Source organism: Cygnus atratus, chromosome Z, assembly GCF_013377495.2.
Source record: "Cygnus atratus isolate AKBS03 ecotype Queensland, Australia chromosome Z, CAtr_DNAZoo_HiC_assembly, whole genome shotgun sequence".
Lineage (NCBI taxonomy): Eukaryota > Metazoa > Chordata > Aves > Anseriformes > Anatidae > Cygnus > Cygnus atratus.
The window spans coordinates 25,298,301-25,326,300 of NC_066396.1; the positions used below are offsets into that span (position 1 = coordinate 25,298,301).

Genomic DNA, 28,000 nt, shown 5'->3' on the forward strand with positions numbered 1-28,000 from the left:
GGCATTCTCCCAAAGTCCATCAAAGCCTTGCAAGGCTCTTGAGTCTATGTGTACTGCACAGGAACCTGGAGTGCTTCCATCTCATGGTTTGAAGAATGTATTCCATCACAGTCTTTACAAAGACTGTGCAACATCTACAACCTTCCGGACTGGCTGCCATGAAGTTCAAAGCTCTGTATTTGTCCACACGATGCTGCATAACACAGCTTACATCTCTGTGTTTTTTCTATCCTGCCCCTTCTAGATGTGTGAATGGTGATACAGCAGCGTAAGTTAAAATAAGGAGGTGAGTTAAAATGGCAGAAAGTAAAAGTGAAGTTCAGGAATGTATTTTCCTCACTGCATTAAAGAATAAAGAAGATCCTCACTCATGTTGCTAACCTGAGTACGCTTCGTTCCTCTCCTACTTTATCAAGTACTTTCTTCTCTCTCTCTCTCTCCCTCTTTTTGGGTTGGGGTGGTGGGGAGGAGTGTGGGGGGAGTGTTGGGTATGGATATTTGAGGATTACAGCTCATACAACTGTATGTAGTGTTATGTTCTGCAGTGCTTCCTTTCAATGAATGAGCCGCAATGAAACAAATCAACATTTGCCAGCTTGGAGAGGATACCAGATTATTTAGGGAGACTGTCATAGAGCAGATTGGTGATTAGAAAATACTACCATGGAAATCCTGGCAGACATAGCTGTGGTCGCAAAGTAATCCCAGTGGCTGTGCCCTTAGTCTTTAGGAACAGCACCTCTGAGTTGGCAATACAGCTTCAATGAGCTTTGCAGTGACTAAGTAGAAGAGCAGAGGTATGCTAAAGGAGGAGTGAACATATCCTACTTTCAAACTGGTGTATGGTGGTCATCAACTTTAGTTTGCTGAGAAGTTGCAAAGAATTCACAGAAGGTATGCAATGGCAATATACAGGCTGCATGCCACCCACGTGTGTCAAACATGTTGACACAGTGGCATTTCACCCTAGACCTAACTGCAGTTTCCAGACACAGGTTGGCCACTGCTGTAAGTTGGGGTTTGAGCTAACCACCATTACCTCCTGCTGCAGGCATTCTGGCAGTCTCAGGTATGTCTGATGGCACTGTGTGGGGCTGATCACCTGGGACAATCTGGACAAACAGGCGACAAGTGGAGTGTGGTGCTGGGGGGCACAGGGTAGCACCCGTGCAGATGGGTTTGCACACATTGGAGGTCTCTCCATTACCTGCGTCTGCTCAAGAACATGATTTGCAAGGCCTTTTGGGTTGGGTTGTGTTCTGTGATCTCACCCCACGTGTGCCTGAGACCCAGAAGGGCTGCCAAGGTCACCATGCGAGGACAGGTGAGGGGCAGGACTGTGGGTGGTGTGGGGCTGCCAGGTTTAACCTGACAGGGCAGCAGTGTTTTGAAGGTCATGTATTTGTGCCTGCATTCGACACGGGCATCACGGAGCCAAGGGAGGCTCAGCGGAGGAGAATGAGGGTAGCCAAGGGAAGACAGTTTTACACAGGATTATTTTTATTTTTATTTTTATTTTTATTTTTATTTTTATTTTTATTTTATTTATTTTTATTTATTTATTTTGCTTTGAGGAACAGACAAGAGGGTCAGGACAAAATGGGATTGTTTCTTTCTGGCCGCACCATAAATTTCCCCTGAAAGTGGAAGGCGGCAAGGAAGACGCATAGCAAAGGAAAACATTTTATTTTTCCGCCATCACACGGCACCAACACGCTGGCTTCCCGCACTTAAACACCGCAGGGCGCCTCACAGGCCCACCGCCGGCCGCCCCACACCGCCACCCCACCCCGCCCCACACGCACTCGGCGCTGGATTGCTCACGCCTCCCCGGCGCGGAGCTCGATTGAGACGGCCTTTCCCTCAGCGGCAGGGCCGGGCCGGGCCGCTGCCGCCGGGGCCCGCCGCGATGCTGCGCTGGCTGATCGGGGGCGGCCGGGAGCCGCAGGGCCTGGCGGAGGTAGGGCGGCGGGCGGGGCCGGGGGAGCGTTAGGGCCGTTGGAGCCGTTAGGGCCGTTGGCGGGGCGGGGTGGCCCGGCCTGCCTGAGCTCGGCCCCGGCCGCTGCCCGCTGGGTACCGGTGGGCTGGGGCGGCCCAAGCACCGGGAGCCCTGCCTTGGGCACCGCCTGTCGATAACGTGTGTTTGGTGCGGCGAGTCGTTATTTATACAGCCTGGTTGATTTCTGTTAGTTTTCAAGCCTCTCTTCTCGGTTTCTCCTCCGTAAAACTAGCAGGGCGTACGTGGGGCACTGAACTCAGGCGTCCTTCCTGGTGCCTTACTTAGAGAAGGGTCTTACTGGGTGTGAAGGAGACAGTGTCGCAATTTCCTCGTCCCTAAGTCTGCTGGATTTCTTAGCTTGGACTTAACAAGAGTTAATTAACAGTTACTGGTGTTCTTCTAATTAATCCCTTTGTGAACTAGACGGATATGAGGAAGCAATTCTTCAGCTGCTGTACATGAGCAAGCCATGACAGTATCACAAACTGTGTGAAACACCAGTATTTACTTCAATAGGAATTTGAGTTCATGCCAGTGTGTGATGTAGGTGCCTAGGAATGCCACTGACCTGTGTCATCAGTGAAAATGCTGGTTATATTATGGTTGGATTTACCAGCTTAGTGTGCAGCGTTTCTTAAAAGAAAACAAGAAATAAATAATAGCATTCTAAGAGGGGCTAGAAAGCTCCACTGGTGTTTGTCCCTCTCCAAAGTTGAAACTTTAGCTGTATTTTAATTATACAGTCATTTGATAAAGCATGAGCATGAGTCAAGGTGTGGTTGAGTTCTTCCATTCTGGCACTCATAGCTCTTTTAAACCTGATCTATGAGACTTCCATTTCCATTGCTGCTGGTAGATTCCATTTGCTGAATGATGGTGTTTTGCTTCTCTGTGAAAAACTGAAAAATATTTATAAGGATTCGCCCTAAAAATCCTTTTTTGCATTTTGGAAAATGGTTTCACCTGAAGATGGTCTCCGTAGCCATTAATTCTTTCTGTACTCTTACAGTATAGATGAGGAAGTCCCAAAGAGTGAGTAGGCTAAGGACTGATTATGTTCATGTGCTACGGCTTCAGTCAGTCGCAAAGAGGCCAAGTGAGCTAGAGTCTGACAGTGTGCTGAGCGAATAGTAAAAACCTCCAGCAAAGCTATTTCATTTTAAATTCTGGAAACATAAATTTCTTGTTACCCATTTCTTGCTTTACTGTGGAATTGAAAATCATTTAGAGGTAAGCTTCTGAAGCTCTTAAGTTGATGGTCATGATATATGTTGTAAGCTGACTAGCGCTGGTAATGGAAATAGTCTAACTGCAGTGGCATCATAGTCCATATAAGATGGTTTATTGTGCTACGTGATAGGTACGGAGAAATGCCTTTATACTTTCGTACCCATGTCTTTTGGTAAATTGCTTTAGAAAATACAACCTTTAAATGCTTCAAATCACTGGGTTTATAGGAAGCTCTGAAATTAAGTTGAGCATTATGTTATTTTACCAATTATTGTAGTAATGATTACAGGTCCTGCATAAAAAGTTCAAGTTGGGAATAGATTCCATTAGCATCTGCATCTAATTTTTCTCTTCTAAAAACTTGGTATTGCTACAAGTTCTATTAATAAATAAAGTATACTTAACAGTCTTCTTTAGAGAAAGAATGCACATGTAATCTAACAAGAAAATACTAATGAGTATCTGAGGAGAGAATGGCTTGTAGTATGAAAGAACTGGAGGGAAAAAAATGTTTTGCTGTTCTCTATAACAGAGTGCAGCACGGTATCTGTCAATATTCACGGGCATTCTTAGAACAGAATTAAGAAAAAAATAAGATTAGGCAGGTTCAAAAGAAGTATCACTGTCTAATAATGAAGAGGAAGCAATGCCAGGGTATAAAATTAGGATGTGAATGTTACAAATTATGACTTTTTCAAAGTAGTGTTGCAATTGTTTTGTGAATGTATGTTTCTGATAGTAAATGAAGAAATGGAAGTCTTCTAACCACAGCAGTGCTTATGTCATCTGTTAAGTGCTACTGACATTTCTCAGAATTTTTAGAATGCTGGAATTCTTTTAAGGGATGTTTTGATTTGCTTTTGACAGCTGAACACTTAGTTTCCATATTTGTCCAACTTTTCTTTATAACTATGAGGACTATACTTGCATAATTCTAAATGGGAACTGCTATTCCCACATAATTGCTTAAAATGAGGAACAGTTGCTTCATGAAATGCATCAGATAACACAAAACCAAGATGAAATCACGAGATCTAGCATTTTGACAACCTCTTCATTTTAAATATAAACACAGATTTCCTTCCCTACTTATTAATTGTCATTCTTAACTAGTGAAATGTAGTATCGTAGTAACAATACAGAAGCAATGGAAAAAAAATTATTACTCCTGCAAGAAAATATTGATGTTTCTGCGGATATGTTTGTCTCTCACATAGGATTACTTCTCATTTATACTACAGTGTTCAGTTATTACAGTTTTACCATGTAGTTTCTGTTGATGTCTTTGAAAAATAGACAATCCTAGAAGTACTAAAGGAAGGAAGCAGGAGAGTTCTGTCACCGAGTTTGTACTTAGCTACTTCTATATGCATTTTTAAAAAAAACTGTGTCTAATAGCAAGTTGTTTCAGAATGCAGAAGACCATAAACACAAAAATGTTGTCTGATATTGAAACAAACTGATGATTGAGATTAGCAGAACTATCATACCTTGAAATTGCAGTCCTACACAATGTTTTGTTGACCCTGCCTGGTGATCAGCCTGCTCCAAGTGATTGATAGTACTTTTAATTAATAGTCTAGTTGGGGTAATTGCAGATGCTGTTCTATAAAATGATTAATTGTTCTCTGTATTTTTCTAAGCTGTTGCCTTTGGTATTCTGTGAACAGAGTCCCAGTGGATGATTTATATATTATGTAACAGAACAGCATTAATTCACACTTACTTTAAAGGTATTGGGATAATATAGGATTATATAGAATTTTAAATTTGAATCATAGGTGAAAGATATGAGAAGTTCACAAACCTCATAGGAGGATGTCTGATTTAATGAAAATTCGAATGTATATATATGGAGTTCTGAAGTTGGCTCCACAAGATAGCTGGAGCCTAAATTGGCTTTTCATGTTGGTGTATCAATGATTAAAGCAGTACAAAATGTTTTTTAAACAGCAAATGGTATGTTATGATTTGAAATACATGCTGCAGAAGGATATTAACTGGAAATAATAAGAAATGATTTTTTCTAATGATTTTCATTAAAGCAAAATTAAATTTCAGAAACCTAATTTAACTTCACATATATCTATACACTTACATAGGGGTCTAAATATAGATTGATAAACATTAGAAAGACCTGATGAAAATAATTATGTCAGTACAAAATAGATTTGATTTTGTTTTTTTATTTTAATTTTTAATTTTAGAAATCATCTGTACAGACCATTGGTGAAGAACAAATACAAAATCCTTACACGGAGCTCCTTGTGTTGAAAGGTCATCAAGATATAGTACGATTTCTAGTACAAATAGATGATTGCAGGTATGAAATTGCATTCCAAGTTGTTTCATAACATTCTTTGGAACACTTTGGTGAATATTTATCAAAACATAGACATATTTTTAGTTTTCTATTGTTGCTGGGGGAGGGTGGAAAAAGACTGGGATTAAAAAGGCAAGGGGTGAACACTATTTTTTTAGTATGTTATTACATCTTCTGGCATCTTTTGTAAGTTGTACTTTTATGAGAAGAGAATGTTGATGGAGTTATGCTTCTTGATACAAATTCATTTGTTTGGAAGAAATATCTTTAGGTAATTGAGCCTTTCTGTTTCAATCTGTTCCTGAGATGAGCTTTCCTTTCTTTATATGCGTATACACTCTTTCTCCCAAGACAGTACAGACTAGTGCCTGCTTCTGTTCTGAGTGGATGCATGTTTTTATTTTTGGTATGAGGACAGCTGTTATTTCACCTTCTGGTTTTACAAAGGAATGTAGTAGACTCCTACAGATACCCTCAATGTAGCAATTGAACATGACATTCTTAACAATATTCGATGTTGCTATTCCTTTCTTTCCAATCTTTTTCAAGTTTCTCACATCTCTGCTTTTTTAGTAGTGCCTAAAGCCGTGTGGTTGTTACACTTTCTTCTGAAACTCTAGTGCTTAATTCACTTGTGTTGTGGTTGATGAACTTTTTTCTGAACTTCTCAAATCTTGAAATTTTCAGTACTTTAATTCTGTGCAGAACGGCTACCTACTAAAGTTCAACATATGTAAAACAGCAATTAGACATATCTCCTCCGATTTCCCATTTTTCAACTTGCTGTACTTCTTTGAAACCATACAGTTCCTTTGTTTTACTTGTCCAATTTTTAGCTTTGTGCATTTTTTGTATATTCCCTGACATTCATTATCTGTTCTGATCTTAGTTCCTTGTAACTAGTTACAACATTCCTACAAATTCTGAGGAAGGAGTCATCTAAAGACTGGAAAACTGATTATGAGGCAGAGATAGTCATTAGATTTACCTTTGTCACTTTGGAAGTGTGACTAGGAGAATCAGATAAGATACTTTTATGTTAGTGTGAAATTAACCTTACATGCTCTCTCATTTAACCTAATCCTGAAAGAGAGGAGATAATTAACTACCTTAAAGTGAGGTTGTGAAGCTTTTAGTCAATAAGCATAGTGACTCTTGTCTGACATGGAAAATTAAATAGAAACCTCTGAGAACTAAGAACATAAGTAATAGTCAGGAGACTCTTTGTTGAGGAGCTGCAGTAATTTATTATCTTGTATGGATTAGGAACAAAAGGATATTTCTAACATGCTCTTCAATGTACTACACAAATTTAAACCAAACTCTTAACGATGCTATATCCTCGCAGTGTACAGCAGGCATTCTGTATAAGTATGTATCTACAAGATACATAATTTCCAAGATGTGGGACGTATATAAATTCCACAAAATTCTCCATCGAGAATTTTTAGTTTTTCAGTTTTTATTCTTAATGCCATAAACATATACCATTAAAGCTGTATGCATTTCCATAAAATTTATTTTTACATTAAAATAATCCACCAGAAAATTCATGTAAAAATGGAATATTGTTGTGATTTTTTCCCACCATCCTTCTTTTTTCAGAGAAGTTGCTAAAATAAACCTTCTTCAGATGATACTTTTCTGAAAACAGACACTGAATAATCTGCTTGGTCTTTATTGAAATACCAGAATATTCTTAGATTGCAGGCATTTTCTGATGTAAAGAAATATTGTACCATTTTGGGCATCGTTGTATGTAACAGGTAAATTATTGAAGCTAAACTAATAGTAATCAGTATCAAGCTAAGGCCTGAATGGCTACATTGAAGATAGGTTATGAAATAGCATATGGATAAGGAGTAAGTTGCATAGCTGATTAATATTCTGAGAGTTTGAGGAGTTTAATAGAGTCGCTTCACTGGACAGTAATTCAAAGGTTTTATTTATGAAGAATATGGTAGTTTATGGATTGTTAAACAGCTGATAATATTGTTCACTTGGTTCTTTTCAATAAAATTAGTATTGTTACTCAGCTTCTGAAATGTTTTTATTTAGTTTCTGCAGCTATTCCATTGTGTGTTTTTTGTCAACTGTTGTAAGCCAAGTTTCACGCTTCAGGTCTTTAGATAATATCATCTTATTGAGAATTTTGCAGAAGGATTTTCTTGTTTTCTCAGTGGCTCAGCTAAAACCAGTGAGTGGAAAATTTTCTCAGATTGGTTTTTGAAGATACTAAATAAATCCTGTATAAATGTAACAGAAGGCTGTTTTTTTTTCTTCTCTTCTCTTGTATTTTTTTTGAACATGAAGTGAGGGTCGTATTGATTGGAAGATCACTGAAGAAGGCTAAGCCTCAGCAAGAGTCTTCCAAAAAATGGACTGAGATAAAATTGCATGTAATACTCTAGCATTTGACACATTAAACTAAACAGAGTTCGTAAAACATTTTAAGAATAGCTTTCTTGCTTGCTCATTTGACCATTCCTTGCTCCGTCAGGAAGCAGACAAGGTTATAGAGGATGGTGATCATGACTGGAAAAGAATCAGGTGACCCATGAAACACCACTTTCATGAACAGGTTGTATCTGTAGGATAACAGACTCTACAATATACTTCTATACTTAGACCGAAATCCTGGTTAGGTGATGAAGAGGAAAAATACAAAACAGGGCTTCATTGAGCTTCTGTGATGATGATTCGTACTTGTACCTTCTTTCAAACACTAGTTTCCTTTCAGAATTTGTAAAGTGGCACACAGTTCCGATTTTAGTCAAGAAATGAACTGTAATAAAAGGGGTCTTGCTGAAATGTGAGAGTCTTAATATAGCAAGTTCTTGACCTTGTGACAAAACAAGGTGTAGTACAGCTAAAAGGCAAGTAAAGATAAGAAATTACTGTTATCAGAGTTGTGCAGGAAAGGTTGTTTTTTGCTTGGACCTTTTTAAAGAGGCATGATTGAATGTAAAATAACAAAAGATGTGGGAAAAGTACAGTTGGCACTTTTCAACAAAAAAAAATGAGGAAAGGAATTGGGGGTGGAAGGGAACGCAGCTTTATGACAGAAAACTTACTCTTTTAGCAAATTTCACGAACATCATAACTGCAAAGTAGGAGTCTAAAAGAAAGGACTTTTTTCAGTTAATGAAACCACTCACAGCTGGCTACAGGAAAAAAAATGTAGTTGATATAACTTCATGACTTTCTTGCACACAGTACACATCTTAGTTATCTATGTCTTAACTGTTCAACCCTTGTCAAAGGCTTAAAACAAAAGGAAAAAATAGAAGGTATGTGTATTTGCAACTATCAACTGAATTCAATTTTCAGTGGAAGATTTTACTTCTGGTTTAAGCTTTCTTAACATGTATTACATCTTTACTGGGAAAGCTGATATGTTTGCTACAGCTTCAGTGTAGCTGTGGTGTTGATAAAGATGCAGATGCTTACAGATACTCACTCCCTCCCGGGGAAAAGATTGAGTTTAGATCAGATTTTGTTAATGTGAATTTAGCAGTCATAACACTAAAATTAACCTATTTTTTGGTTCTATGGTGCACTCTTCAGCTGCATATTTAGCACCAAAAATGTAGATCCTTTGCGAGTTTCCTAAGCCACTTGTAAGTGCCATGGTAGATACTCGGCTCCTCTATTCCTGTGCTGAACTCAATGTGTGATTTGTAATTTCTTTGATGTCTTGCAGTCAGTTGGCTCTGACTGATAGTATTTGGTTTTAAGGTGTAGTGTTACTGAGTATGTAAGATCTCTCATTAATAAACAAGAGAATTGGTTCTTTAAAGTGGGCTTCTATCTATAATAATATGTCTTGCAATTCTTAAACTTTGTTCTTTATTAAGTATGTGTTGGCATTAAGTATGTCCTGACTTCAGGACTTTAATTTAAAAACTAGAAGCTAGTTGGGATCTATGGATATGTATTTATTCTTTAGGTCAGAGTACAATACCATATAAATATTTTTCTATAGATATTTTTCTTATGTAGCTGTTTTTCTTCTGTTCCATTATATTATGCTATATTCAATATTTCATCTTTTTTTTTTTCCCCTTATCAGGTTTGCATCTGCAGGAGATGATGGAATCATATTTCTGTGGAATGCTCAGGTTGGCTCTTTTTTTGGGAGGGGGGAAGGGTAGCATGGGTGTTTCAGAGAGGGTAAATGTTGAGGAGAGGAGTTAGAATTGTCTACTAGTGAAAAAGAATTGCTGCATGGATTCAAATCAGAACTACTATTTGAACATGTAGAAGTGGGAGGGAGTCTGTCATTATCACTTGCAAAGTGATTGTCTGTCATTATCACTTGCAAAGAAGAGCTAGGAAAGTAAACGTGAGAAAATATTTGAAAGTTAAAGTGTTTTGGGAAGGCATAATGTTTTTACAGATACTAGGGATGAAATATGGATATAAAAAGCAGAAGTATTTATGAATTTGTGACTAATGCTTCATTTAAAATATGTTCAGTCTTCACTGTAAATGTGAAAATGCTGAATGTGGATAAATAAATAAATAAATATTTATGTGGATAAATAAATATTTATTTATGTGGATAAATAAATAAATAATAAATAAATAAATAATAAATATGTTGCAAGGTCCCAGGGTTCACAAGACTCATATATCTATTTTAATTTTAACTATGTCTCAGTAGCTCTATTTGTAGTAACTATTTGCAATATAACTGAAGAGACTAAATGGAGAGCTAATGCAAAACGGCATTGGAAAGACATCAAAGTCGGTGAAAGTTAAGTATTTCACACAGTGCCAAAACAAGGCCTTACTTGCTTGCTGTGATAAAAATCTTATTATAGTTCTTGAAAACCTTCTAAGATAAAAGAATTATCATGGAAAATGTGCTCTGTGAGTATGATAACCACCTTCCTACTCCTCTGCTCTATGTCTCCATATCATTGAGAAAATTATTAAGAAGGGATGAGCATTAGACTTAGATAAGGAGTCTTAGTATGCAAGCTCATTAGGATGCTCATTAGGAAGTCTAAAAGGGGGACATAGTATACTGACTAAACTGTAAATATCAAGCATCCTAGTTAAGGAAGACAGAAATCTCAGATTGTAAACTTTTGTGGAAACATTCTGAAGAATTTATGTTACATGGTGGTGTAAATTTAAAATAAGGAAGGGGGAACTTGAAACTCTTTGTCTCTTTTGAGTGGCTTCTCTTAGTGCTTAGCTGAAGGCTTTTTACGATTCTACAGTTTGGAAAAGGAGATAATTTCTGTATATTCAAACACGCTGAGTATATATGTACTTGGAGTTCAGAGCAGTTTATGGATGTAGAACTCATTTAGGAACAGAGTTCTATTTCTTACTTCTGTTGGATCTTCATTACATTTTTGTTTAAACAAATCTTTCTGTAGTTTTAATTTAAAAATGATATATTTCTTTACACTTCTGGGTTATAAGTATCCTGTATTTTAGTTGCATGATTAAAGCACCAATATGCTTCTGAATATTTGTTTGTTAGGTTCTGCTACCTAACTAAATGGAGCAGAAGTAGCTGCAACTATCTAAACCACCAGCTTAAAACTATCGATAATATAAATAAAGCTGTCAGGAAATTGACAGTATTGTGTTTGCCATAAAGTTGGGTTAAGTTTTTCAAATAAGTTAAAAATTACTTTTTCCAAGAGAGGCTTTGTCAACAAATCAGAGTTATAGTATCAGTTAAATAGGGTGAATGGCCAGTATTTCCATTAAAGTGAAATTAGTATAATATACAAATTTTTAAGTGCTTCCAGAGATTTTTTTTTACACTTAGGGTAACTTTTATTATGTAGCACTCTTTATATTTATACTTAATATGTTATTAAAATAAGGTAAGATCTTGAAGTGTGTTAAAGGTCTAGTAAGAATTAAATCCACACTTGATTGTGAAATAGGGATATTAGACTCCTAGAAGTTCTTGCTTTCAGAAATAGTTTGGCACCTATGTCATGTGTTACTGTAGGTATTTTCCAAATTTTACCCTTAATTTCCCCTGTTCTTATTTTTCAGACTGGAGAGAAACTTTTTGAACTTCACGGACATGCACAAAAAATTACAGCTATAGCACCATTTTCTTCATCAGATGATTCTGAAGAAAAAAGTAATTTGATTTTAACAGCATCAGCTGATAAAACAGTTATTGTATCCTTAGATCTGGAGAGCATTCAAAAAATTTTTTTTTTGTTTTTACAGCTAGCATTGACACAGGCTGCAGTTTGTTTAAATTTATTGACTGATAATATTCAGTAGGTATAATTGTGGCTAGAAGAATTCTAGTGCAGTCTAATTAGATGAAAGCCCTACTTTCATAATGATCCATGGTCATGAGAGGCCATTATTAATATGTCATTTTGGCCAAATATTGAAAAGGCTATCAGGATTTATAAGACTGTATTTCCACATTCTTATATCCCAAATTTTCATTTAATTAAAAACACAGCAGTTATAGTATATAAAATTGTTTTGGTTTCCTTAATGAATTAAGTCAGGTTTGGGACTGCACTACTGGCAGACAGGTTCAAAAAGTGTCATGTTTCCATTCGACAGTAAAGGTAAGCTGAGGAAACGCTAGATTGGTCAGTCTGTTGTATGCAATCTTTTCTGTATGGATCGTGAGACATATGGGCAGGTGCATTAAAATGAGCAGCAGTGTTTGGTTTAAGAACAGGTAACCCTTAAATAGTGAGTGACTGAGAATTGGGCACAAACTGTAGTTTCTTTTTGGAGCTCTTAGTACCTTGATTTTCTTTTTGAAAGTCTGTAGAACAAAGGTCATTTTATAGCTTAGTTTTGTTACTGGATTGGAAAAAGCAACCTACAGTCAAACTAGTTCTTGAAGGCTGTTAGAAAAATTCATTGACAAATCAGATTTTTCATTGTTGATGGAAAAAATGTAATGTCTAGTTAATTCTGTACTTCTCAAGAAATTGACACTTTAATACTGTATTTCTTAGTACTTACAGCTTTATCCCACTAAAGATCATGATAATTTCATTGAAAAATTCCCTGTAGAACTTTTGCAGGGGACATATATCTGATTTTTGTTCTGCAGTGTTTGACAGTTCTTCAAAGACTGGATGTATGGTTGTCTGGAGGGAGTGATCTATGTGTTTGGAACCGAAAATTAGATCTCTTGTGTAAGACCAGTCATCTTACTGATGCAGGTAAAAATGTAAATGACTCATTATAGCTGTTAAAGTGCAAGTAAAATGGATCTGTATAATGATGCAAAGCCAACTTGGCAAATTCTCTTTAATTCTAATGATAACATTATGTATTAGAGCCGCTTTTTTTTTAGATGTCAAACTCAATCATTTCAAAATTAAGACTGCTTTTAATCTCCTGTGCTGTGTGGATTTTAGAATATGTCAAATCTCAGTACCTGTAATATTTTACAACTACTGTAAATATTTTATAATAATGTGTGTTCCAATTAACCTGGTATCTTACAGACCTTAGTTACTGATTTATACATGCTTGCTGTAGTGGGGGGTGATCCTTTGATGTGCTTTCTCTGGGAAGGAGCTGGAATTCTATTATTCCTAAGTAAAACATGGTAATAGTAGACTAGTAAAGATTGATTTTTATTCTTAAGAATCAGTAATTTTTATGTAGCAAATGAAGGTTTTGATAGAAATACAGTAAATGTAATCAGATCTCAATGTAAATCATGCTTTTCTATTAATAACCTTATATACTATCTGGCCAAGCAAAGAAAATTGTTGCTTATTATTGCTGTGCTTTACAAAGATGGCTATGAAGCTGTGAATCAAATTCAAAGGTGGAAGCAATATTTTTCCTTATTTTTGTCATAGGGTGTAGTAATGGAAAGTCAAACCCTTCTGAATCTTGGAGGATACTAACAGTTCTTTAGCTTCGAAAGAAAGTACTATGCCAAATAGAAGTTGCAAGTGCTATTTGTAGTCCTTAGTGTGAGTTTCTGTTGAAACTTTTGTAGGAGGGGTCACTGTGATGTGTAGCATTGGCCCTCCTAATCTCTTGCTTTCTTTGTGGGAAAAGAGAGAGGTTGCATATTCCCGAGTGATTTTTCCCCTAATGGTGTGGCAGCACAGGCTGGGGGATGTCTATGCAGGATGAAGGCAGAATAATGTACTGTCTTGTGCCTTGTTTTGCTTCAGCTGGCTCTGCACAATATTTTAATCTTATGTACTGTGGTAGTATCAGTATCTAATAACTTTAGCTCTGCATGTGTTTAGAGACTCAATAATTACCACAGTATCCTTAATATTGTCCATATTAGGACATAGACATCTCAGCCCTACTTAAAATAAAAAGATAATTGATTCTCAGCTTCCACTCCTATTTCAAGTTCAGTGTTCAGAATTCTGCTATATTCTGGACCAAACCTCCTGCCTCTGCCTCCATCTGAGGTAATCTGTTCACTTCCAATGCAGTTTGACTTTGTGCATTATGTTTTTATTCTGTTAATAACTTCTGTGTGGAAAGGAGGTTACAAAAACCTTATTAACAAGGAATTATCAGTTGTGTTTTATTCTGGTCAATAAATACAATAAAATACAATAAATGTTTTCTCTTTTTTTTTTTTTTCAAAGGCATCAGTACTTTGGTTGAATTGCCTAAAAATTGTGTTGCGGCTGCTGTTGGCAAAGAGCTAAGTGAGTGTATTGCATTTCTGTTAAGTCTTCATTGGCTGTTTATCAGAGGTATCTGTAAAGAGCACACTGCTGGAATTGTATTGGACAAGTGAATGGTGTGATTAGCAGTCTTCCTTCTTTTTCCCTTATGTGACAATAAGGCAGACAGTACTGATTTCCTTCAGGAATTTCATTGAGATCTGCCATGATAAAAATTTTTCTCTATTCTTTGTTCCTGCTGTTAAAGCCATCTGTCTAGATCTGATTGTGGATGTCTACATTTGTCCTGGAGAAGGTTTGCAACTCATTTTCAGAGCTGCTAAATACTAGGCTTCCCTGCAGCCTCTGTATCCCAAGATCAAGAGCGTGCAATATTGCCAATGAAATTATATGCAAACCTATAATGAGACAATGTGATGGTTTCTGATGCTCACTTAAGAGACAGGCTTTTCTAGGTATGCAAACTCCAAATCATCTGCTAGCTGTTGGTGGGGAGGTTCTTACTAAGAGTATTTTATGAAAGCATTGAAATTTCAAAACATAGAAAAAGTTTCAAGAGAAAAAGCATAGCACTGAGCCCACAAAACAGTAGATCAAAATTCTGACCAAAGAGTCAGGAGCAAATTAAAAATGGTCTTCTTGTATTTAGACTTAGGTGTACAGTGTAAACTTCCGTCTGAAGTTTCCATAGATCTTCAGAAATGCCCTTGAGTTAGCATAAAGAAATATCAAGACTGGTTAAAAGAAAGTCTTCATTCCTGGAAATTTTGTTTGCCTCATTAGATACTATTGCATATTTTTGAATAACAGTTTTCAGTCAGATAAGTCTTAAAGACAAATGTTTCTCTTTTAGCTTACTTACCAATAAAGCTACCTAACTCTTTTCACTTCTGCTTTCTACAACTTCTGATGTTGATCAATTCTCTGAATTTCAAAGTTGCTAGGTTAAAATATTTTATCCTACAGCGGCTGTAACAAGAGACTTGAAGAATAACACTGTAATAAATTATTCCAATTTTGTGTGTTATGAGAGAAGCAGTTAAAGAGATGGTCATAAGTGGCTTTGCAGATCTTGCACTGACTCATTTTTAATGTTCATTAATTCGTGTCTGTCTGAAAATAATGTGTTTTACTTAAGCCTATCTATATTTTACTCTGATAAATGATAAAGCTTACTTAGACAATTTCTGTCTTATCTTGGAAGTCATTTTTAGGTTGATTGCTTCCAGTGATAAGTCTGAAGGTTGGAATATCCTTGAAGTAAAACGCCTTGTTGACCATCGTGATAACATCTTGTCATTGGTCAGTGTCAATGGTAAGAGGGGTTTTACAGTATTACTTGTTTTGTTAGCTATCGGTGGGATATTTCGACTATGCGGTTTTGGTGGGACCAACCATATAACTGTAGTGAAACTTCACAATAGTAGCTGAACCTTCTGTGTAGCTGTGAAGGTAGTGAAATGTGAAAATATAATGGCTTTATTTAAGGATTAATGGTGAAATGAAGCCAGGCAGGTTATGATTTAGAAAAAGCTCAAAAGATATGCAGATATAAGCCTGCACAGAGGTGCATTATTTAGAGGCTTTGGTAGATGATGATGCAGTCTATGCTGCTCATTATGGCAGTTCTGAGCTATGATCTGAAGCTCTGTCTAGGCAAAGACTGGAGGTACCCACCCCTTCTACTATGTTGTCTCATCTGCTTTTTTTTGTTTTCTGGAGTTACCTCTGAGCCCAGGACAAAGTATTGCCACTGTGATAGAAAGTGGATATTTGTCCTTTGGCTTATTTTGTCAGCCTGGCTGGGGTCTGTGGTATAGAGATGGTAAGTAGCTGGAAAGAAGAAAACTTGGATTCTGTTAATAATGGGCAGAAAAAGACAATATTCTACCTGTTTTAAGTATTCCAAAGCAATTCCTTACCATATGTGATTAAAAAAAAACACAACATGAGCACTTACTTCAGTCTTGCCATTAATCCATCTGTTTCATTTCTCATTAGTGTTTCCGGTTGAGGCTAAGACATGGTTTGCTGTGTCTGAGAGGTATGATAAACTTATCCAAGGAATAGAAAGGTTTTATAAGTAGGCAGCATGAATTTCAAGTATTTCTACACACTTCTGGTGGTGATCCTTGCGTTTGCCATACTGTGCATTGTGTCTGGTAAATATTCTCTATGGTAGTTAAAATTTTACAGGAGAGATCTCATCTCCTTTTGATCACCTTAGCTATTCTAAGTAATCAAATGAGTATCTTCTCAAAGAGTGAGAACAAACTGAACTGAACAAACTCAGTTTGTTCTGTCAGTTACTAACCGTACGTTTTATGCAGCTTCACTCTTAACATGAGCTCTGTTACTCTATAGGGTTGTGACGTTGTGTGAAATGGATGTATTTTTTTTATATAATATGATTTCTATGTGTGGTTTTTTCCCCTCTAGATTTGACTTTTGTGACAGGTTCACATGTGGGTGAGTTAATAGTTTGGGATGCAATTGACTGGACAAAGCAGGCATCTGAGTGCAACTTCTGGGAGTCCTCTGTCCATCCAGATTCACAGACAGAAATAAAGTTATCCCAAAGTCCAAATGAAACTTCAGTTCAACACTTAACATCTGATGAGGAGGTAAAAAGCTTTAAACTGAGTATACTATTTCAAATGAGCTACCATGACCGTACCATAGAAGTCTGAGTGTTTTGCATTTTTAATTTGGTTGTTGTTGTAAGTAATAGAAGCTTTTTAAAATGTACACAGCTGTATTTATGCAATCAGCAGTTTTTATACAAAATTTTCATCATTGAGGTTACTGAGGGTTGTAATGTGCAGGTGGTGTGGGAGCTAACATAACAACAGCTTTTTTGACTAACAAATGAAAATTTATTATCTGTTTAAAGTACCACTAGAAAAATAAGCAAGAAGGTGCATTTCAATGGCATACATATTTTGTGTGCCATGGTTCTGAACTTGCAGTTTCCAAAGTAATGCATCTCTTGAACAGTTACAGCTAAGAGCACCGTGAAGTGAATCAAAGAATTGGCATGTGCAGGTGCACAGTAGTAAATAGATATTGCTGCTTTTGTTCAGGCAGGCTATACTTAATTGTGAAGAGCACAAAGATGGGTCCAAAATGTAGTCTCCTGTAATCATACTTAGGAGCTGACCTAGGAGTGTTCGGTCAGAATACTCAGGCAGAACCCAGTTGTTGTTCATGAAGCGGTAGAATTCTTGGATTATTTATGTTTGTGAAATGTACCAACTGTTAATGGGAAAAGAAAAGATGTTTCATTGTTGCGGTTCAGTGGAATTCTGTTCTGGAGCCTGTAGGTGCATTACTGAGGAATGATTAAGAAAGAAATTCCTGGAAACAGATTCAAAGATGTGAGCTAAAACAGGATAAAAGCTGTGGAAAAGCCCCAACATAGTCTGAGGGCCAAGTAGTCACTTGAGGTACTTGTATGTTTATGAAAAGAGCGTTCCTAAAAAAAATGGAAAACAAAACATTGAATGGGGATGAGAGAAAGTAAGTGTAGCTGTCTTTAAAGGTAGGATTTCCTGTTTTTTTTTTTTTTTTGTGGGTGCTTAGTCCTGAAAGAGAAAAAGCCAGTCCTGTTCATGAGAAGCTCTGTGAGTGAGCTTCAAAACATTGACTCCTTGCTTGAAAACTACACAAGACAGGGTCTAAGAGGGAAAGGGAATTTTGAGAAGTTCAGAAGTAGTTAAGAACATTGAATGGGATGGAAACTGAGTCTATTGAGGACTTTCTTTTATTCGTGGAACTGAACTGAAATTGCTGCAGAATTTCAGACTACATGAAGGAAAGGTGGTTCTAGTACTACATCCTGAAAGAGAAGGTGTGTTTAGGGGAGATCTGTCTGTCAAGGTACCTTGTTGGCAGGCTTGGTAGTTAGGTAGTTGGAGAAGAACTTGTCTCGTTTGTTACTGGGCTTGTAGGCATAGCATCATTCAGAAGCAAATGGGTTGGTAAAGGTTTGGCAATACTAAGGAGTGTATCTGCTATCCTCATATGTATATGTGTGTTTTTAACTTCCCCGTTAAGATTAGTTTACAATTCATTTCTTCCTCATCTGTTATTTTCTTGGGGTTGAAGATGGCCAGGGTTTTGCCAAGGTTTGTGTAAAAGGAAATATAATCTGTGAAGAGCACCTTTTCAAGAGTTAAAATGTTTTATATAAAACTAAAGAGCCTGTCTCAATGTGGAAGACTAAAGGGGAAAAGGCTGAGATACAGGAGTGAAAGAGTGATGTGGAAAGGACATTGAATCGACCTTTACACAAAACTAGGAAAAGAATAAAAATGGGGTTAGCATTTTCTCCTTGATTTGGCAGAGTGCTATTAGAAATCCGAGCTTAATTTCAGAGGTATCAGAGCTCCCACCACAGGTGTGCTTAAGAAAAACATAATTGGACAGAGCGTTGAACTATTGTATGTTCAAAATTGCACTTTGTTGCGCTTTGCTGAAGGAGAGCGTTGAATGTAAAATGCTTCCAGCTCCTCACAGTATTGTAATACCTTTCTGTGAGAGAGTTCTTTTTCTACGCTTCTCTTAGTGGAGCCCATGCCCTTGGTCAAGACTTCTATGTGAACCTCCAGATGAATTTAAAAAAAAAAAAAGACAAAACCACAGAACAGCTTCCTGAATTCTCAGGAATTGTTTCTTGATAAAACAAGAGTTTGTCAAAACACTGATCGTTATTTTAATATAAGAATGTTTAATTGTAGAAGTGTGTTAATATATTGGTATTCTTGGTTTCTATTTAGACTGTAAGGTATAGGATGAAAATACAGACATGAAATAATTGCTTAGAATGTAGATGGGTATCTCTCATTTCCACAAAATAATCCATATTTTTTTTCTGTAACTTCTTGTTTCTGTATGTCATAAAGCAGTAACATGAGGACAGAAACTAGCCAGATAATGTTGACAAGATGACATCATAGCACTGCTGGAAATCCATAACATACAGGGTGATATTTCAGTGTCTGTTTCTGTAAGTTGTTCCAATGAATTTTCTTTCCAGTGTGTGTTTGCTGCTGTTGGGAAAGGCATATACGTATATAATCTTCAAGTGAAGCGTGTGATTGCCTGCCAGAGAACTGCTCATGACTCCTCTGTACTGCACATTGAGAAGCTTCCAAACAGGTACAAGTCATGATACGTTTTATCATGCAATAAAGAAATGTAGAATTTGGAAGGGTGGCTAGATACAGTCCGCAAAGCTGCATCTAATTTCTAGGGCGGGGACTTGATCTTTAGTTTGATCTGCTTTCATTATGTAGAGCTTGTTGATCTTATTTTTGAAAACACGTAATTGTAATTCAATGTGAAATAACGCTAATCTATGCTTGATGCACAGACTGTAAGTAAAATATCTTGGCTATTTTCAAATCAGACTCAAACACTTTTGTCTACATTGTGAAAATATAGCTTAATGTCATATTACTTCTACAAAGCAAAGACCTATGGCAGATTCAGAAAATATTTTTCATTAAATATTTCAGAACTGTCTAAATGTTTTAACACAAAATAATAACTTCAAGCCTTTGTTCATTAGTGCTGAATTTCTGGCTTGAACTTATTTGTGACAGCTAAGTTAGAAATTCATGAAAATAAAATGAACAACTTGTTAATAATCCAATAGTAGGATTTTTAGATCCTTTTATAGTCTTGTTCTATGAAGCAAAAGTGTGTTAGAAGCTAAAAATTAGGGTCTTGATCTTGTAAATGCTTGTGCTGTTCTATATTGTTTATATGTAATGAAAAGGACTTTTTTGTTATTTTTCCATACATAAAAAATATGGTTTTGCTTAATGAAAGTCAGTCTGTATGCCTGTGTTTGCAGAGTCTAGATGTGTATTTCATTTTAGAGCGGTACTTATCTTTAAAAATGTGTTTAAAAATGTGTTTATTTTCCACCTATTTTGCAAGTTCATTATATTTTGTACTGCTACAAATACAGTTTATTTTGTATGGAACATCTGGGCGTCCTGCTACATAGGAGAGACACCTTACAAACTTCCTGTGTCTTTTATAGAAACTTCACAAGGTGACTTGTACAGATAAGTATCCATGCTAGTGTTGCTTATCAACTGTTTTGACAGGCAGCTGATATCCTGTTCAGAAGATGGCAGTGTTCGCATTTGGGAGCTCCGAGAAAAGCAGCAGGTGCCAGCTGAACCAGTTCCAACAGGTTTGTCTATAGTGGGGGGGGGAGGTGGGGTGAAAAGAACATTTAGAAAAGGGAAAGCAGGGAACTCTATACAGGTGTAGAGAGGCTTCTGAAGGCTTTGCAAGAAGAGATAAAGTCAATATGTTCAAACAATTGAGACAGGTGTGGGAGGGAAACTAGAGAAGACATGAGGCATACAAGCCCTCCAAGGTCTGATTTGAGAATTTAGAAGGTCCTCTGAAGCAGGTATGGGCCATAAACCTTATCTAGGGTTTCCTGCTGTATTAGCTGGTGAAAAATTATTACGTCTCCTTACAAACTTTGATCCACTTCTGCTTGTACTGGGTACCCTACCAGGCAAGCGTAAGTACTTGCAAGATCTTAAGAGGAAAGCTAAAGGCAAGCTTGAAAATGAGCAACTGACACACACACACAAAAAAATGCGTTCTACGTTTTCTCCTTGAACTTGGAGGGACATTGGGACTCACTTGGAGGCTGTACCCGACCTCACTTGCATACTAGTTGCAGTCCTCAGGGCTAGTTGCTGTTGTTTTAGGAAGCATTTTCCCTAAGCATAGGCACTGCTTGCTTAGTGCTTGCTTCTCTTTGACCAGGCCAGCAGCTTCCCTTGGTACTGGTAGTTGTGGGTTTGGAGAGGTGGTCTGTACAACATAATTGGTATCATGGATTGGGAACAGTAATGACCTATTATTTTCGTAGAGCGTAGAATGTTTTGAGAAGGAACCTTAAAGATCATCTAATTCTAACCTCCTTTCCATGGGCAGGGACACCTCCCAGGAAGGGACCAGGTTACTCAAAGCCCCATCCAACCTGGACTTCTCCCTTCTCAGATACTTTTATTAGAGCTGTGAGTGATTTTGTTGATGTATTTAGTCTGCCCGGCTGTTTATGTGTTGACTGTAATTTTTCAAAGATTTTTTCTAATGTTTTTGCAAATCTTTTTGCTGCCTGGGTTGGTTTGGAAATACTTTTTCAGGAATATTCTATCTTCAGTATTGCTTGTGACAGTTCATCTACACAGTTCAGCTGCTCATTGTTACACATGGCATTTGGTTTCACATTGGAAACTTATAACTTTGTATAATTTATATATAATTTATGTAATCTCTATAATCTCTATAGTCTATATAGCCTATAATTGGAGATATATTTGAAAGAAACCATATGCATATTGAGATGGTTGGACTGCTGTTGGTTTGCTCTGTTTTCCTTCTGAGCAATTCCTTTATTAGTTGTTCATCTCTCCTATTATCTGCCTTGCACCAGGGCCATGGTATAGCACACTTACTGTGTGTGTTGGTAGGTCTGAGGTGGGGATCAGGAAGAAAGACAGAACTCCATTGTGTACAGAACCCAAACTTCTTTCTTTTGTCAATATTGTTACACAGTTCTTTTGGAGGCTGGGGCACAGATAAGTGTTTTCTTGTGATCTAAGTGGAACATGTGGAGGACTATCTATATATTCCAGTTTGGGTAATGGTTTTAAATCTGAAGAAGTCAGTGGACAGTACAAAAACAAACAATACCAGAAACTTACTTGTTACCTCTATGCAGTAATCTAATGCATTAGTGCAGGACATGCAGGGAAAAGATTGGCACCTCTTGTCTGTCTTCTGAGGACAAGAGACAGCTAGTCACTTTAGTAAGACAGAGCATCATGGTCCTGCATCTGCCTTCCCTGTATAGTTAGTTCATTTAAGCATTTCCGGTTTTTCCTGCTAAATACACATATCATCTTGTTCAGATGGGTAGTTTAATATTTGCCATATTGCAAGTAAGAACAAGAGTCAAAGTACCTATGCTTCCCTCCACCTTCAAGACGAATAACTCTGATGCAGAAATGCTGTGCAGTACAATGCTTCTGTTATTTTGCCATGCAGACTGTCCTGCTTTTAGATTTTAACTGATTCCCATAATTCTCTTCTTAGCTAGAAGATAGACATTTTATGATTTTATTTATTTATTTATTTATTTTTTCCAAAATAAAAGCTGTTTCTCCCCCTCCCAACCCCCAGGATTTTTCAACATGTGGGGATTCGGAAGGGCAAACAAACAGGCAAACCAAGCTGCTAAGAAGACGCAGGAGAATACAACTATGCATTTTTTGGAGCTGGTTGGCGATTTGATCGGTCATTCATCAGCTGTGCAGGTTGGTCAGCTTAGTAAGAAGAAAAAGTGAATTTCATTTAGTGATGTAATTTTCCAAATGTTCCTTAAACAGCTGTAACTTTTTGGCTGTCTGGCTCTGGAGGCTGGGAATATGTTTGTCACACTGTGGAGTTGTGTGGTATAACTGGGTTTTCGGTCCTTCTAACTTCACCAGAAACGAGGTGACCAGTAAATGTGCACATTGGTTGTGTGATATATGTAGCACAGTGTGAAAATAGTAAATTAAAGTTCTCATTAGAACTCAGAACAATGACTGATGCTTGAGGATTGTGTCTATAGGTGTACACGTAAATGCTACAGAAAATCTGGTGGCTTATTGGGTTTTTCTGTAGACCGCGAACACTACAACTGGGATGTTTGTTCCAAATTTCATCTTAAGTTTGCAATCTACACATGGGCTTATAGAAAAATGAAAACTATTCAGGAATTTTAGCCTACTGTGACATTTCATGACATCTCAAACATACAGAAAGTATATGCAGTAATTTTGGATACCTAATGTTCAAACAGAACCATTTTAGACACATCTATTTGTTTAGACCAGCTTTACAATGAATGTTTAAGCCAGCTGACAATATCATGTAAGTACCATAATAATAGTAATGGTTTTATTGCAGATGTTCCTGTACTTTGGTGAACTGGGGCTGGTTACATGCTCTGCTGACCACCTCGTTATCTTGTGGAAGGATGGTGAACGGGAATCTAGACTACGGAGTTTAACGTTATTTCAAAAATTGGCACAGAATGGTGATTTGCAGCTCAAATTTTAAATAGCTTGAATACAGGCTAAATATCCATAAACTGGATGTGCTTTAAATGTGAGTGTAAAGGAAACTCTGAGCTACTGGGAATGTGACTATCAATAAGGTTTACACTTAATGTCATGGATTATATTGGAATTTTTATGCCTACTACTCTTCTCAAAGGAGAATTTTGCATGTTGAAACTTACTTGGCTTTATCTGTCAGCAGAAATGGTGTTCCCTTAAACGACTGAAGATAATAATGACTCGTTAAATAGTTTCTAGTATTATTCCTAATGTTTAAAAAATTCATGGGTGGATGTCAAAATTAAGAGTTGTTAAAAATACTTAGCTGGGTGATAACTGAAGCAGCTGGAGCTATTCCACGATGCTCTATGTGGAAAAGAGGCACAAGAACAAATTGAAGACTTTCTGCTTTATGTAATTTATTTCTTACAGCTGAAGTCTGAAAGACTGTAGTCACTGATGGCTCAGAGTTAAGTATCTACCAAAAAAAGACAGTTTTCATAGAATTTTTGCATGTGAAGTTACACCAAGGGTTAGAGGAAGAAAGAAAAGTAGGCAATACCAGTTTGTCAGGTCTGCCTGTTGGTCTCTATCTAATGCATTGTTTTGCCTGGTCTTCATCAGCAATTGCATTTTTAGCTACTCTGTGAAAGGTACAAACTGGGGGGAGCAGTTTCTTTTTGACTTTTTTTTTCCTTATTTCTAGTGGGAAATAATTTAGTTGTTCAGAAATTGTGTATATATGTTGTTACTAAAACTTTACAGTGAAAGCTTATAAAACTTTTTTTTTTGTTTTTTGAGAGGCTACTGCTATCATCAATTACAACTAGAATGGATGAACATCATCTTTTATTATCTTTTCTTCCTTTACCGTGATAATAACTATTTCATCTTTATGTGACTGCTTTTGAGTGAATACCTGGTAGAGATACAAACCTATTTCACTGAACAGTTCTAGTCACAAAACTCATTGTGCATTTTACAGGGATGTAATTCAGTCTTAAATAGTCCTACATGCATGTATAAATATTTATATCTACCAAAAGTGCCATTGTTCTATTGCTGGTAGTAGATCTCCTAAGGGACTCCTCCGTTAAAGTTTGTTGAGTTGAAAGAATTAAACAGTTGTTTTTCATACGAATTTTGAGCGTAACAATGAACACAGTAGGGTGATACTGTCTGACTCTGGTTAAATAAGAATTTGACACTTGCTGTTAAGTGCAGTGAGCAGAATTGGAGACCAGGTTAGAAATTTTACTTCCATCTAGTGTCCTTTGTCACTGTCATTGTCACTTTGTCATTGGTCATAGCCAACATGGGCTCACAAAGGGAAAGTCCTGTTTAACTAACTTAATTTCCTTTTATGACAAGTTTATCCATCTAGTTGACCAACGGAAGCCAGTTGATGTAATCTTTTTGGATTTCAGCAGTTTTTTATACTGTTTCTCACAGTATCCTTCTGGACAAAATGCCCATACATTGTACATAATATAAATACATTATACAGTGAACAATTAGGTGATGAGCTGGGCTTGAATTGTTGTAGTAAATGGGGTTAAATCATGGGCCACCACTATCTAGGGTTCCTCAAGGCTCCATCTTGGGGCCAGTACTTTTCTGTGTTTCTATAAATTGTCTGGGTGCAGGACTTGAATGCACACTATGTAAGTTTGCAAATGATACTAAAGTAGGAGGAACTGTTAACTCCTTGAGGGCAGAGAGGCCCTGCGGAGAGATCTTGACTAGTTAGAGGTCTGGGCAATCACCAACCGCATGAAGCTTAACAAGAGCAAGTGCTGATTTCTGCACCTGGGACAGGGCAGCCCTGGCTACACGTACAGACTGGGGGATGAGAGGCTGGAAAAGCAGCTCTGTGGAAAGGGATCTGGGGGTTCTGGTCAACAGCAAGCTGAACATGAGTCAGCAGTGTGCCCCGGTGGCCAGGAGGGGCAACCCTACTCTGGTGTGCATCAGGGGGAGGAATTCTCCTGCTCTGCTCTGTGTTGGTGTGGCCTCACCTCTAGCACTGCGTGCAGTTTGGGGTGCCACAGTGTAAGATGGACATAAAACTATTAGAGAGCTTCCAAAGGAGGGCAGCAAAGACGGTGAAAGAGTTTGGAGGGGAAGACATACGAGGAGCAGCTGAGGTCCCTGGGTTTGCTCAGCCCAGAGCAGAGCAGGCTGAGGGGAGGCCTCATGGCGGCCTGCAGCTCCCTCACGAGGGGAGCGGAGGAGCGGGCGCTGAGCTCTGCTCTCTGGGGACAGCGACAGGACCCGAGGGAACGGCATGGAGCTGGGAGAGGGGAGGGTCAGGCTGGGTGTTAGGGAAAGGTTCTGCACCCAGAGGGGTGGTCGGGCACTGGGACAGGCTCCCCAGGGCAGTGGTCATGGCACCGAGCCTGCCAGAGTTCGAGAAGCATTTGGACAACGCTCTCAGACACATGGTATGATTTTTGGGTGGTCTTGTGTAGAGTCAGCAGTTGGACTCGATGATCTTTGTGGGTCCCTTCCAACTTGGGATATTCTATGATTCCTTTAAAATTTATTTTTCCAGCTTAGTAAAGCAGAATTGTGTATCTTCACCTCATGAAAATAAGTATCTCTATCAGAAATATCCTTAATATTTATACAGGGGAGAGAAAGCTGTTTATCTGTGCACTGACAACAGCATGAAACAACAGCCTGTGAGTCTGCTGAGCATGTAAAAGTATGACAAAAGCAGTACATGATTCTTGTTTCCTCTGTTCTTAAACAGCACATCTCTTCACACAAATTACTTTTTTACTTAGTCTCTGGCTGTTTGGAAGAAACACATGATCTTGCAACAAATAACACTGATTTCACACGAACGCCTTAACTCATGTAACAGAACTGAGGATGAACTTTATTTCTTAGGTTTCTTCTACCATTGACATTTTCCTCCTTGTGACAGTACTGTGACAAAAATACTGAATTGAAACGTTTTACATGGCTGTGATCTTACAGTGATGCTGTATTTAACAAAATAAATTAATATGCCAAGGCTTTGAAACTTGTGAAATTCTTTTTCTCTAATGCAAGCTGCAGTGAGCATTCAGTCATCAGAATAGTTGAGATACAACCACTGAGAGCACTAGTTTTAAATAAAGTAATAGTAAAAGCAAACAGTTTACTGTATCAAAATCAGAGGTTCATCTGATCTGAATAAAAATCCATTGAAAATGTTGCAATATATCAGAAATAATGAATATATGTACTTCACCAGAAACACCATTCTTCAGATATACACAGTGCAGCATTTTAATACAAAGTGACCTGCCTTAGCTATGACAAAAGTAAGGTTCTATTACAATTCTAACAAAAATATAGCTTATATACATTTCTCTGCACATACATTTTATGAATGTTTCCTTTTGTTTTCAGAACTTGGTACAAAACATACAAAAAGGTTGGCACATTATGTAAGCTACCTGCAGTAAACAACAATCACTGTCACTTTTCTTTCACAGCAATCTAAGCTTTTTTTTTTTTTCCGTTACTTGGTTCAATTCTTGGTACAGTATGGGGGGTGATAAAGAGTCTGCCTCAGGACCTTTCCTTTTAATGAACAATGAACTACTTCAAATGAAGTCACAGATTTGACGCTCTTGCCTGCAGCCTGGAGTGCACAGTGTTAAAAAAAATCAGTAATTCTCCTAGTATTTATTAACTGAATAATCTGAGAATAGTTTAAAATTTGAACTCATGTTCATGGTCTGCATGTGATTAAAATGAGATGTACAAAAATACACATTTGTGCTTTGGAAGCTTTAGCATAAAGTTTGTATCTTAAAACTAATAAAACTAATCAAACTATGTTTGATTTCTAACTTACTTATTTACAACTTTCGAAATCCTTTTTTACATCATCAAACAAAACAGCATTTTATTAGGAGGGAAAAAGCAGTACAAATTATAATGCTGTTATAAATTATAACCTGGAAGCATTTTTTTTAAAAAAGTTACAGGTTCTTTCTGTAAGTAGCACAATATATGGCCTTGTCATAAAATTTAGATCAGTCTAATAAAATTGATGACTGTGTGTACAAACACCACTTTATAAAAAGGGAGGTTGATCAGTGCCACAAGGGTTTATATGTAAAACTTGACAAAACATCACATGGTAATGTCTCTAAGATGGCAGAGAAAAATGTGGATGGCGCCAACTATACAGAACGTGCTTATTTTCTTCCATTGTGTAACCAATTTTAAAGGAAGTTGACTTCTCAATCTGAAATTTTACATAGAAAAGAAGGACGAGAGAGCAGTTTTATACTCTCTGTAATAAAAGGGTTGGTTTAAATGTCACAGGGTTTGTTTTTAATGTGTTCTTGAGGCTTGTTCTACTCTGCATGCTCTCTTCAGAACTATCGTTGAGAGAAGCTAAAGAACATCAGCAGAACTGGAACAATTTTTGTGACATAATTGGGAAGTTTTTATGGGTTTGTCAACCTGTTCTACTGGTGACTAGATCGTGTTTGTGTCTGAGAAACCATTGTGTGAACTGTTAGCAAATGCAGTTGTATTTGCTACAAGATTTGACAAATGCAAATTCAGTACTAGAAATTAGTTTCAGAAGTACCTTTTCTGCCACAAAGTGATATTTCCAAAGAGCTCTTATTCATATGTGAATTATATAGCCTTTTCA

At 37.3% G+C, this 28,000-nt stretch overlaps 1 protein-coding gene across 2 annotated transcripts; it reads left to right on the plus strand.

Moving 5' to 3' along the window:
- The first annotated feature begins 1,807 nt into the window (after positions 1 to 1,807).
- On the plus strand, positions 1,808 to 27,178 carry WDR41 (WD repeat domain 41). Of its 2 annotated transcripts, XM_035553564.2 has the most exons (14): positions 1,829 to 1,960; positions 5,437 to 5,552; positions 9,625 to 9,673; positions 11,583 to 11,714; positions 12,062 to 12,124; positions 12,625 to 12,736; positions 14,147 to 14,209; positions 15,393 to 15,490; positions 16,190 to 16,232; positions 16,628 to 16,812; positions 19,227 to 19,348; positions 20,308 to 20,396; positions 22,412 to 22,545; positions 23,183 to 27,178. In XM_035553564.2, exons 1-14 carry the CDS (start codon positions 1,910 to 1,912, stop codon positions 23,333 to 23,335), a joined length of 1,410 nt encoding a protein of 469 aa, XP_035409457.1. In that variant the 5' UTR covers positions 1,829 to 1,909; the 3' UTR covers positions 23,336 to 27,178. The 2 variants fall into 2 exon arrangements, with proteins under 2 accessions (XP_035409458.1, XP_035409457.1); XM_035553565.2 differs by lacking the exon at positions 16,190 to 16,232 and having other exon boundaries at positions 1,808 to 1,960; positions 15,393 to 15,503; positions 23,183 to 27,175.
- The last annotated feature ends 822 nt before the right edge of the window (positions 27,179 to 28,000 follow it).